The sequence below is a fragment of the Notothenia rossii genome (genome assembly GCF_949606895.1).
Source record: "Notothenia rossii genome assembly, chromosome: 2".
NCBI classification, from domain to species: Eukaryota; Metazoa; Chordata; class Actinopteri; order Perciformes; family Nototheniidae; genus Notothenia; species Notothenia rossii.
This window is the reverse complement of record NC_136904.1, coordinates 31,312,767-31,326,890: the sequence shown is the minus strand read 5'-3', so window position 1 is coordinate 31,326,890 and position 14,124 is coordinate 31,312,767. Positions and strand designations below refer to the sequence as shown.

General features: G+C 39.3%; 1 protein-coding gene across 1 annotated transcript in view; it reads left to right on the top strand.

Annotated features, from left to right (window-relative positions):
* Positions 1–2,124: 2,124 nt before the first annotated feature.
* The window catches only part of LOC307030154 (protein kinase C-binding protein NELL1-like), a gene marked incomplete at its 5' end in the record, with an annotated part of 327,739 nt that continues 315,739 nt past the window's right edge, over positions 2,125–14,124 (top strand). Inside the window, 5 exon segments of the mRNA XM_079666422.1 lie at positions 2,125–2,140; positions 2,143–2,204; positions 2,206–2,236; positions 2,239–2,307; positions 2,780–2,908. Of these exon segments, the coding sequence (XP_079522548.1) occupies positions 2,125–2,140; positions 2,143–2,204; positions 2,206–2,236; positions 2,239–2,307; positions 2,780–2,908 (307 nt within the window).

Here is a 14,124-nt window from a genome sequence, read left to right as displayed (position 1 = left end):
TGAATCAGTTTAGAGGTTATTTCCATTTTTTAGACCATTATCTCTTTCCCATGCTCCTTTTGCCAATTCCCATGAACATTAAAAGGGCCTTATTATGCTCTCTTATAGGTTCATATTTGTATTTTTTGTCTGTACTGTGATATGTTTACATGCTTTAATGTTAAAAAAGTGCTTCATCTTGGTCATGCTGCCTGAATACATACTAACTCAATGCCAACATTTAAGGTGAAAACTATGGCCACCAAAGGCTGGTGAAACCTTTCAAACTGACACAATGAGCTATAGACCTGCCTGTCGTAGCTAAACATGTATTGCTTTCAAAGATATGAGAGGGATCTAGTGCTCCTATCAGCATCATCGCAATTTACGACTGCTTCTGAGAGAGGGACGTCATTTCTTACCTCGCAACAACTCCTCCTTGTCAGAAAAACTTTCATTAAACCCTTTGAACAAGCAACCAATGTTGTAGTTTCTCATTTGGGAATAGTCTTAACCTTGAGGTTGAAGCATCAATGAGGCCATGAAATGACAGCTGACAGAGGCTCAGAAAAAGATCCTTGTCGATTCAGACAGCCACAAGAGAACAGTATAAGTCATGGTAAAATCTGATGAGTTCAAGTAAATAGGGATAATGTAAATATGTTGGAGGCAATGATGCACTGATCTTTGCAAATCCATGCTAACTGGGATATTGGAAGGACGCCGGTTGACGATGCAGTAATTGGCAGTGACCATTGAAGATTGGGCAACGAGTGAACGGTATGTCTTCCACAGAGTGTGATCCGCTGGAAGTAACATATTGTGAATCTTGAACAACTTTCTTTGTCCGCTATGTGGCGAAAGAGAACATTGCTTACATTATGTAGATGTACTGTATCAAGTCTAGACTTCACAATGTACAGTTTTTGTATATCGTTGGATGTTTGTCACATAAGGGAAAGTCCTCAGGCTTTAACCTTTATCCATGCATGTGAGATTTGGGCCCATTTGGACCATTAGAGTAACACCATGCTTCCTGTTTATGTTGAAATGTGCAACATCTTCCTTCTACCTTGAGCCCGGATGTACATCTGCTATGCCCCAGAGGAGAAAGAAAAGAGACAGAAAGTGCAGATGATCTAGAGACACTTGCATACGTGTTAAAAGCCTTTCAGGCAGGTACCTGCCTGAACTGATTTAAATGATCCTTCCCTACCTACTCCTCTCCGCCCTGCAACCTGTAATTTCAAATAATGTGTTTATTTTCCCCTTGAAGATTTTTTGGTTATGGATCAGTGGTTGCAGAATGCTGCTATTTTTTACAGTTTAATGTGAATGCATGGAAAGGTGACCTGAATCCCAACACAGACATAACACTATTCCTGGTGTAGAACACACTGAGTGTAACTGCCATAATCAGTAAGGAGCTGTTCTCTCCCTCACTGGTTTGTGTAGATGCAGGTAACCCCGGACAACCTGACAATGTACACACATTAGAGGCAGGGAGGAGAGGGGTATGATTAATGGTTCTCAATAAGGACAGGCCCCAGAGGAGAGAGGACTGGAGCAGCAGTGCTTATAAATCCCAGGGATTCTCTGAGGCGTAGAGGGGGTGGAGGTATAGGTTGATTTAGAATCTGGAGTAAGTGATGGGGGTGAAGCAGAAGAGCACATGCAGGACTCCAATTTGGTGGTATTTCACAAATTCCTCACTGAGAGAAAACTTCTATTTCGCAGGCTAAAGCATCTCAATACGGTTAAAAAAAAAAACTTTTCTACTCTGTCAGCTGCAGTGTTGCTAATTTGTCCCATGAGATTGAGATTCTTTGAAATCATCTACAGTGACAAGTGAGAGCAGCCTCCCTATCTATTACAGAGAAGTCACACATCCTCCACTCGCTAACTTTCCTTTGTAAAGCCTTTTTCTCATCTCGGAAATTGGCAGTTTCTGTAGTCTAAACGGAGGGGATCTCTTTTGATTTATGGTTAATAATATGTTTAGATTCCCCGTTTGAAGTCCAGTTAAAAAATATCCTGAATAAACGTGGGTGAATGGCGCTGTAGATGCCATACAAGGAGTGATTGGACACGTCCAAACACTGTAAATTGATGTGGTCTTGCAGTTAGGGAACCCCCGCTCTTGTGATGTGGACCGTTCCTCCGCTCCTCCATATCCAGGCGAGGTGAGCACAGCGCCAGACGGACCAGAGCGGGTTGTGTGTGGATAAGCAGCAGCGGAGCGCACGGCTGAGGACTCTGTAGCGCAACTCCAAACACAAATGGATATTTACGTGGCTTTGTTTTTTCTTTTCTTTTTTACCAAACCAGGTAAAGAACACGCTGCTTGTGGCACTCTGTGATCACAATGAGGATTTCTGGTGCGACTGATAAGCGCTTCTTATGGTCTTTTCTCAGTTTGCACCTTGCGCTCGAGTAGCCTATGTCAGGTGTTTATGGTAGTGTCTCTGAACTGTATTGCTTTTATGTATTTATTTTGTTAACTTCAGATTCAAAAAATCAAATAAAATCAGGGTGCGTTTATGTTAAAAATAGATAGGACTTTTTATCTTAACGTGGGCGCACCGTGTCCGTGGGGAGAACAGGTGTTCGCTGCGGGCAAATACGGTGCATGTTAGTGCGCACTATAGGCAATATGCGTGTACATAAAACAGCGTGACTTTCCCCCAGAACTCCATTTTAAACAGTGCAATGCACATACGCAGTGAAATAACTGTGGACTTTAGTTTAAACCCTGACTGATAATCTTTCAGCTCGCCTAACCTTCATCTCTCTCCCACAGCTTTGGCGTTTGAATCAGATCAAGACTACCAGATTGATATCATCAACGAACTTGACCTGGCAAATGCCACCTATGGAATTACCCAAGTGGCAGGGCTTCACAACAGCAGCAAAGCCTTTCTCTTCCGAGGTAACTCACGCACACACGCACGCTGACAATTTCTTCCTCATTAGTCGCGCTGCTCAAGTTCCGAAATGTCTTTGTCTTCTGTGCCATGGCTGTGAACACACGCACACGCACGCCCTTTGTTTCATTAGTTAGTGTGAGCAAATCCATGCAGCGCCACACCTTTTAGTGTCACAGTATTAGCTGAGACACAACACTCAGGGGAGCCTCCTCATAATTACTCCACATTGAATCTGTCCCAAGCAGCAGATGCTCGGGCTCTTCCTGGACACACTGGAGTGCTCTTGTCTGTGTTGGATTACTACAGCATCTTCAATGGCATCCAGTGTAATCCCAACAACTGGTGGTCAAAGGGGCTATCATGTGAAAGGACCCTGAAGGGCACAGTTTAGATTTTAATTTCAAAGCAGGCATCATGATGGGAAGAAAAGCGTGGCAGAATATTAACTCTATTGATAATAAGATGTGTTACCAGTGTTAGAAGGTCATTTGTTTGCTTCTCAGCACTCTATAAAGGACTACAACATATTTGTTGGTACTTCTTTGGTATGTCTGCAGTGCCCTAAAAGAGGATACATGTCAAGAAAGTGATTACAGAGTGAGAGACAGAGGGGAAGAGATCCCGATGACTGCTCAAGAGAAAGACTGTTCTGTTTTGGTCCTGCTTGGCTTCACTTCCCGACAAACTGCCAGGAAAATCAGCAGTGAAAATGTTATCATCATATTTGAAACTTTTTGTAATTAATGTAGGTTTGGCTCAGTTTTCGGAGGCAGTATGATTTAGATTCACATTACACCATTAAATTTTCTCAGCTTGCTTTCCCTACCTGTATGTTATGTTGGTGAGAAACATTCAGTCTCTTTCTACTTTTTTGCCATGAATATATTCAAATTCAAAGATACTGCTACCAACTCCAGCAGCCTGAATCCCAAATAAACTGCACTGCACTGAATATCGGCAGAATGCTATTGTTCGGTTTGTGTGTGTGTGTGTGTGTGTGTGTGTGTGTGTGTGTGTGTGTGTGTGTGTGTGTGTGTGTGTGTGTGTGTGTGTGTGTGTGTGTGTGTGTGTGTGTGTGTGTGTTTTTATTTTCTAGAGTGTTTGGCTCCATGTGCCACTGGCTCTGTATGAATGAACGCAGGGCAGCTTGGCCAACTCTGCCGAGGTAAAGCTGTCCAAGATTCAATAATGAAGGCACTAAGGGATTCACAACCTCACGTTTTACTTGGTACACACACCCACACACACACTCATAGCTGCTCTCCCTACCCTGTTTTTCTTGAGGTGCTGCAGGCAGATAGTGTGGGAAACAGGAGATTAATCCAGTAGGAAAAATGGACCTGTGAGTGTTGGACAGGATGCTACTGTTGTGAGTGACCTATTTAACACTTCGCCCACACTTGTGCTGCTTTCATGGCCCGTTGACCCAGATGGATCCACAGCACAACCACAGCCAAAGTAACCCCAACTACCAAGTCCCTTTTGAAAAAGTTTGAGGGAAGTTTATCTTGTAAAAGGCTTGTAACAGACAGGTCATGATTACCGAGTGGAAGCTGTGCTGGAGCCCCTGTGGCTGATTGGGTCAGTGATTATTCAATATGATTTATGTACGCTTTATCCAATCATGTTGTGCCCTGAGCTCAATATATCATATTTCATCAGTGTGATTGCATAAATTGCTGTGGAACATATTGTAGAGCTGGTCCAATGGCTTGGAAAAAAAGGGGCAATGTGGTGGTCCAATTAGTGTCAATAGCACTGAGAGAAAGAGAAAGAGAAAGAGAGGGCTCTGGCAGTGTCTTTGGCTGGACACTGGGACCAGTCTTTGCAGTCGCCCAGTTAGCCAGTCTTTCACAAACAACAGATGGTTTTCTTTAGGGAATAGATTTTCACCAGAATAATACACCATGCACTAATTGAAAGCCAGATCAGGGAAAGCGGACGTGTGGAGTTGCTGATAAAAGGTAATTGGGTAGATGTGTGTTATAGAGTTTAATATATTTTGTATAGTTTTTACAAGATTGGTTTACATTGCAGGCATTTCTGTGATAAATACAGTTCAGTTTTTCAAGAAGGGCACTGACCTACTTATTACATCCTACATTGAAACCCAGATTGTCAACCTCGTCTCTCTGTCCCAATGTCGGGACCATAATGGTGAACATGATAATCACGATTATTTTAAAATTGATATTTAGAAAGCAATTGTTTATCACAAATATTAATTGCTTTTATGGATGAAACATTTTCTGTATTTTCGTTTTGCTCTTCTACTGTTGTATATGACCCTTTTACCATGGACTAGAGCCAAATCATACTGTAAAGGATAGTCCATGAGCAGAGCACACATTTTAAGCATAAATATGTCAGTCAACCATAGTAATTTAATAACGGTAAGCAGAACGTGTGTTTGAGACTAGTTATATATTAATCGTGCAGCCCGACCCAATGTTAAATGATGTTCAATGCTATCCAATTGTATTTTGTTATCAAACTGTGGGTACATATTGGATCTGTTGACCTGTCAGTTTTTTCCAAAGTGAAACAGTTCTTATATAAACAGATGCAAGCGCTCCAATTGTACAGTGCTAGAAAACTGCTCAGTTCTTAGAAATATGCAATTTTATATTATAACTGAACAGCTATCGGATGTTTTATTCATGACATTTGGTTCAGGGACATTCTTGGTTCCCAGATACGTTTTTTTTTTTTATGTTTAGCTGATAGTATTGAGCCTTAGAGTATATCTACTTGGCACCTGGTTCAGGACCTCAGTCAGGACTTGTCCACATTATATTTGGTCTAACTGGGTCAGGAGGGGTTTCCTTTTATTGCTTATGGCTCCGTTTGTCCGTATGTCTAATACTTGTAGTGGATCCAAGCAGGCTTGAAATCACCAAGGTGTCCTATTCATTACAGTAGAAAAAAAAAAAAAGACCCTGAGTGTGAATTGTAGGTTTAAATGATAATTATTGCTTAGTAATTCAAATATTAAGTGTTTGGGCAGAACCTCATTTTAAATGGTATCTAATTAACCTCAGGTATGTTTGAACATAGTCTGGCTGTCCTTTGATTCCTGTCTCTTCAGGTATTTTATTTTCTGATGTGTCATGGGCATTACAGCTATTTAGGAGCACGATCATGTTATACAAACCTGTCGAGAGCAATTTAATAATCTGTTATTGTGCTGAAAGCTGTTTGATGACAGTCAGGTGTCCTTAATTGTGTTTGTAGGTTATAAAACAGGTAATACTTTATGGTGAGGGTACATGAATCATCATGAATTGATGCATGACTTAATGCATGCAAAAGCATGAATTCATTCATGTAGTACTCCTGAACTATCAGTAATGTACAAGGATTAATGGTATCTCATGCATGACTTAATGCAGGAACAATACCTTAATTAATGCATCAACTAAGGTATCTCAATCATCATGACTTCTGAGTTATTAATGATGTTCATGTCTTCTTCATATAGATCTGCAGGCCAACAAACTGACCAGTCACAGCAATTCAAAGTGTTGTAATGATTAACAAAGCATTATTGTGTCATTGCTTCATCATGTTTGTGCCCCTTCAAATAAAGTGGTGACCTGTTCCGTCGTTTACACTGATAAATAACATATGATTAATGGCCTATGTAAAATCACCGTTATTAACCATTTGGTGCTCATGCATCAATCATCTTTGTGATCCCTCAAACAAAGTCAGCCCTTATGTCTATTTAGGCATCATGTATTTGGCAATATTACAAATGCAAATTAGATCATAATTTTGGACTTAATTTCTATTATCAATTATTTAGTCAGGACTTTTTTTTTTGTATCTACTTATTTTAAAGCTCACAAACCGTTTAAGATAACTCATTCATTAACAAAGTTTAATGTATAATCCAAAGCCAACAAGATCACATTTTCACATATCATGTCACATAAGAAAGCAATAAAACATTTCGGCAAAGATACAAGATGGCAGTTGAATTATTTGTGATTTTAACTCGACCACAACAGATAAAATGCACTGAAATTACTTGCGTGTGTAGATCATCAGGGATTCATCTTTCAGAAAAAAACTCCTGACTCATATGTAATGATAATAGATGTGAGGCACGAACAGGGGCTATCTTGAAACGTCCATCTTCTTCATATCTGAAGTCAGTGAGCTCTTGGTGGTTCAATCAGGGAAACATGACCCGAATGCCCTTCAGTCAACGACCGAGAGGTCCTTTCTTATGCCTGTTCATAGCCAGTAAGTCCATTCTATAACTGCAAGATGTTCTTTCAAAGGTTTCTCAGTTCGGTTCCCATAAGCTGGCAAATTATTGATTTGTAGTTAATCATGATTGCAACACTTTGAATTCAATACAATACATGCACTGCTGTGACAGATGACAATCATGATGAAGTAATGACAAAGTCATGCTTAGTTAATCATGTATACAACACTTGCTGTGACTGGTCAGTTTTTTGGCCTGACACTTTAACTGCAGATCTATATGAAGAAGACATGAACATCATTAATAACTCAGAAGTCATGATGATTGAGATACCTTAGTTGATGCATTAATTAAGGTATTTTTCCTGCATTAAGTCATGCATGAGATGCCATTAATACCTGTACATTACTGATAGTTCATGAAGTACTACATGAATGAATTCATGCTTTTTCATGCATTAAGTCATGCATGATTCATGTACCCTTGCCATAAAGTGTTACCATAAAACACAAGTTGGCAAAGTTTGGTTAGGCTAATTGTCACATGACAAAAGTCAAAATATAACGATTTCTTCAAGTAATAACTTCTTGAAAGATAAGTCCTGACAATTTTAAAGCAATTTAAAACAGCTTTTCAGAGTCAAACTAATTTAAGGGGATTAGAGCCACTTTCTCTGGTGTTAAATTCCAAAATTTGAACAAAAAAAAAAAAAGAATAAAATCAGATCTCATAAAAATGTTACCATTTGGCCCTAATCCTTTTCCGTACAAACTGAACCAAATCTACTTCATTTTAAACGTTAACTCCATCCTGGTTATTTGAAATTCTACTGAACACATTTACTGTAAGAGGAACAACATGTAGGCAACCAAGCAACTGTAAAACCTGTCTTGTCAGTATATTCGACTCTCTTACTCAAAATCATTATGGTTAAACAGTTAACAGGTAACAACAAATGAAACCTTGATCCTGATATCCCTGAGATCTTTAAACACGCCTCTTATCAGACTTTAAGGCCAATTATCCTTAACATATACCAACTCGGCAGATTGGTTTTAGGACTGAAGTGGTCCTTAATTAGCGTTTAATCGACCTTCCTGTCGATTCTAACCAAACGTTTTTTCTAACCTCATTTAAAGCTTAAATCCTCACTGAAACAGCTCACTACTGTCCAATAAATACCTATAGCTGATGCACATTGCATGTCTGAGTCCATAGTTTGTTATAATTGTGCAGGTAAAATCAGGATATGTTAATCAAACTACAATGGAAATTAATGGTAAAGAAAGATGCCAGCAATGTTAGACAGGACTCTTTTTTCCAGCTCAGACACTGTTATTTTTAACAACTTAAGGGAGTAATCTATTGTAGGACATGAAATGCTATGAAGTAAATGACAGTGATGCAGCACAGAGTTAAGTATCAGTTCATCTCTCTATCTCTCTAAAACAGAGGCATGGCTTATGATGTTCACTTTTGCGTTTAAGGTTTGTTCAAACTGCACCAAGCTCTTTCAGAATTTCTCTAAAACTCAGCATTAGAAAAGCAGTGAAAAAGTCTACAAATCCCAGAGAAAAACAAATTATGTTGAAAATGATATGCAAGAGGTCGCTACTCTCTGTAACTTCCTGGAAATGCTTATTTTTTCTGCCACGTTTGATTTATCTGGGTCCGATTCTGGTTATAAAACATTTGTTCAAGCTTTCCAAGTCCAAGACCTTGTTCCTGTAAAACCATGACCCAGATGAATATCAAAACATTCAGAACACCACTGCTTTCACTCTCCTCATCTCACAATGCAAACTGCTGATTGTACAGCTACATTGTAGACTTTTCTTCTAAATGAGTACTCGATCTGCTGGAGCGTTTCACATTTTCCATTACTCCAAACAGACCACAGTGGTAATTCAGAGGTCACCGCTTCTGGCGCTTGTAAAATCACTCAATTTCTACAATTGCTCTCAGTTGAAAAAAGAAAGAACGTTTTCAAACAAAGGGCCTACATTTTAGCCAACAACAGAAAGAAAGTAATCACCTTCTGTATTACCACTCTGCCCTCCAAAACCATTCCCAGAACTACAGGAGCAAGACAATGGCATTTCTGATACACTTCTTAAAATGAGGTATATCTTGGTGAATGCCAATGAACCTGGGTTATATTTCTAACATAATGTAGACATTGAATCTTTCAGGTTTTTAGTTATGCTTCTCATTAAAGTATACCACTGTTTTTAAATGGTTTTATTTACCCAATCTTTGAGTCCAAAACCAGGCTCCATCTCTCAATCATTTCCAATTTCCCATTCCGGTCTGTGGCCCTAAGCTCATTTGTTAGATATAAAAACTATCAAAAAGGCATTAACCATGCCCGTTGCTATTAACATTTCTGTAATTGTTCAGTATTTTCTTCCAAAGCTTTATTATTTTTTTTCCAATCTTCTTTCATCTCCACCTTTTTTCTTTACTGCTAAACTTCTGCACATCCCATATACTGACTGAACATGTTGATGCACATATCAGCTGCCAATCATATGTGATGACAGGCAGAGATCATACAGTACAATTAGGTTAAAAGCAGCGGGAGCCTTATGGTCTTTACTCTGAGTAACAGTGTCCGCCCCGAGTTGTAGGACCGTTTCATTTCTCATTTTCAGCACTTGCCTTGCCCCCAGCAATTCTCATGTTTGCTCCAGATGGACAGTCTGAGCCCGCTATTTTGTGTTGACAGCTGCAGCATGGTGAATAGGGTGGAATAAAAAATAAGCTAGCCTTTATGTATTCATGGGTCTGAAGAAACATGTCATATTGTGGCTCGTCATGTGTTTTTAACAAAAGAGCTCTACGGCCAAAATAATCAAGTTAATTTAGCATGCTTTAGCAACATCAACTAAATGTATTAGGAAGATTCAATGACTTGCTGGTGTGCGTCTTTAAAGGGATTTGTTGGCAATGAGAAACAGTTAAGAATATCACCACTCATCACTTCTACACAAGTGAATACAAACAAGTAAAATGTTAATTTAACATTTTAACAATTGATCATTGCAATTCTAAATTTCAAATGCAGCTACAATGGAGCCAAATCTCATTCCTTCTCACTAAGGTTGACATCAACAGTAACCATCAGGTCCTTTTATTCGTACAGGAAAAAAACATATAGAGAAAAATGGAAACAAAACGAAGAGGCAATTTTCACTTATTCTCTGCGAGCCAACAGCAGGATAACAAACAATCTCTCTATGTGCACATAACCTCCAGAGGTAAACCCAACCGGCTCTCGCCATTTCTCACGCAGTTATCAAAAGGCAATCTGGTAATGATGCAATAGGACATTTTTACATGAAATATAAACAGATGAAGCAGGTTGATTCAAGAGGGAACAGCAAAACTCTTATAATCACATGAAGACAGACAAATATCCAAGGTAAAAAGCTGTTGTTGTAGTTGTTGATGCCTTTTTAAAGAAAAATTATCGATGCAGCTAAAAAAATCATTGCAACAACCCGTGTAGAATACAGAGGTGTTTTTAATGATGAAGAATTGTATTAATGATGGTCTCATGCAGATGGGAAACTTTATTCCCTAAAGTCTGTCAGCCTGAAATGAGGCAGGGCAAGCTGATCAGCTGATTACAGTGATTACTGTCCTAAAATGAATAAAAGAAGAGCTCCTAATGATCTTTAACAGTGATTCTCGTCTGTCATCTCCCATCAGGGAGTGTTTAGTTAAAATCATGATCTGATGCCTCACCAGAAGCTGTTTTTATCAAACAGTTTATTGCTTGGCTTTCATGTGTTAAAGGGGTATTTTGTTGTGGTTTTAATATAATAATTCAATGCCTTATTGCCTAATGAATTCAATTTGTAGGCACTTGATTAAAGTGTTTAAAAAAATGTTTGCTGCATACACAGCCTGCTTGTTTATCTGTCCGCTAGATGTCTCGACAATCTGGAATCTATATTTATTGTTCAATATTGTCCAAAGGATTAGGAGCTATTGCACAACACTATAGATGGCCACTAAAGGGTCAGAAATGTGTAAAGTAGGGGTGCCCATGTAGTTTCGTCGAAGCACATACCACATTACCACAATGTCCATTGTGTGATTTTTGGCTCGGGACCCTTGTTGCATTTAATGCCTTTTTATTTCCCTAGATTTCCTGTCTTTTTTTGTACTTTCTGGCAAAAAAGGGCTTAATAACTACCCATGGGAAGGTGGTGGGATATACTGTAAAATAAAAGTCTGAAAGCGTGGTGGATAGCTCCGCTTTAGGCTAATAACTTAAACTCTGAGTTCAGGCAAGTTCATCTTTATTGTCCCTCAAGGGTTGATTTGGTTTAAAGTAGAAGGCAAAAACACAAACATAACAATCAAGAGAACATGGGACATTAATATCTACAGATACAGCACACACCAAAGTAAAACAAGATGTATCCCTCCATTAAATGCAACAAACCAATGCATTGCTAGCCACGCTAAATTGCTGCTGACCAGTGCAGTCAAGTTTCCGTGCAAATTCAATCAATCAATCAATCAATCAATCAATCAATCAATGTTTATTTATATAGCCCAATATCACAAATGTTACATTTGTCTCAGTGGACTTCACAGTTTGTACAGAATATCAGTATGACAATACGACACCCTCTGTCCTTAGACCCTCACATCGTACAAGGAAAAACTTCCAGAGAAAACCCACAGTTTAAAGGGAAAAATGGGAGAAACCTCAGGGAGAGCAACAGAGGAGGGATCCCTCTCCCAGGACGGACAGACGTGCAATATATGCCGTGTGTAAATTGAAAAGATAATACATTTGCAACATAGGTAGTCCAAATGTTTGGAAATGCATGTGTGTATAATAGGAAGATGAATCCACAAGGATATCCATCCAGGACTTATGATCCAGGACCACAGCCACGACTCAAGATCCAGGACTCACGATCCATGACACAGGACCGCAGGATCATCCATGACTCCGGATCCCGGCGTATATAGACACCAAAAAGAAAGAAATTTGGGGAAGCTGGGTTAATCGGAACATGAGAGTACACAGGTATAGACAGAGAGAAGGAAGAAGTAAGATGTCCCCCGACAAACTAAGCCTATATCAGCAAAACTAGGGGCTGAATCTAATCAGCCCTAACTATAAGCTTTATCAAAAAGGAAGGTCTTAAGCGCACTCTTAAAAATGGATAGGTTGTCTGCCGTCCGAACACAAACTGGAAGCTGATTCCACAAAAGTGGAGCTTGATAAGAAAAGGCTCTGGCTCCCATTGTACTTTTAGAGACTCTAGGAACAAATTGAAACAAATGTATAAGCCTGACTAGCATGGTGGTCCTTTATCTTTACTGTATGCTATCCACACTACTCTTCTGTAGCAGATTAGTGCTTTTACTTATCTCACATTGCGTTATAGTTAATTTGCATAAAGTTGAGCTTTTTCTCAACCTTTCAATGTAGTGCTGTTGGGCAAATTTTTAATATTGCTCCCAGCTTTTGAAAATGCCTGGAACATGAAAAGATATGTCAGTATTGAGGTAATTTCGTTGTTTAATTTGTGAGAAAACGTTATCTATTTTTGTTTTGGTGACGGGTGAACTAGTGCCATGTTGAAGGACATCTCATTTCTCTAAATGCACATCGAGGACCGAGGATCGAGCATCGAGGAGGAGCTATAATCGAGGATACACTGATGCGGCTCCTCCGCGGATGTATTTCCGGCAACAGTGATGTTTCAAAGAGTCGTGATGCACGGCCGGACTTATTTATCTCAGTCAATGACAGCTCTGCATGCATCCCCTGGATATTATTTGATTAACTGCTTCCATCGCGACGCGATGCTTACAGTGAGAACTATGGAAATAATGTGCCACTATTCACCCGTTTATTTCGCCCATTTTTTTGTAAAAACGCGCGTTTTACGCCCGTTTTTCGCACGTTTTTTGACGGGCTTAAAAACGGGCGAAAAACGGGCGTAAAAAGCGCTAATATAGCGCGAATATTTGCACGTTTTTTTAATATGATAATGAGCCCCTCCTTCTGAATTCCATAGCCACTAAGTTTAAAGTGTCTGTAACCAATCAGTGAAGAGTACAGCCAGACCAAAGCAATCTGTAGATGAAAAGTTCCTGACATTTTTCGGCTTTGCTGTAAATTGTACATTATTCCAGATTCAGGGGACCAAATATAAATATTCCTTTGAATATAATCAATAAATCAAAGAATATATCAATATAGGCTGCCTTCATTGTCTTAAAATACAATGGCCTTACACTTTTCCTTAACCCTCTGGAGTACAGATGTAGCGATTCATTTCAGACAGTTTGAAACGCGAGGGTCGTGATTGGTACGTGATCTGCCCTCGCTCAAGGGAAAACCTCCAGCTTGACTTGAGACCGCCCCCGTGATAGATAAATGTAATTATAATGAAGCCAGCTGCAATGGATCATTGATCCACCAGGCGGTGCAGTGGGGTCCCACACTGGAGCTCATGTGAAATAAAGTGAGATACAGTATGCTGGATGTACAGCGGAACTTTGTTAAGATCCATATGTCACGGATATCATACTACTGTGCTAAATAAGAGACATGTAATCATTTACAAAACATCACCATTTTGTTATTTAACAAAATAATTTTGTTATTCGAAAAAAACGAACGGGAGGAAATGCAGCCCGGCTCTCGATTTTTAATCCTAATTTAATCATCATCTCCACCACGATCATTTATGTTTATGTTCGCCGAATTGACATGAAATCACTGACACATATGAATATACTGTATTCAACTTCATTAAAACGTTATTAACGTGCCTAAACTCAGTAATTCACCAAAAATATGTATATTTTAATGGAGCTTCGTCGGTCGATCAGGATCCCAAAGTGTAGCGGAGGGATCCTCATCTGGATGAAGGGTGTTATTTTCCCCATAAGGAACAAGTCGCTGCAAATTATCCCGTTTATTACATGGCCACATTCTCAACAAAGTAACGACATGAC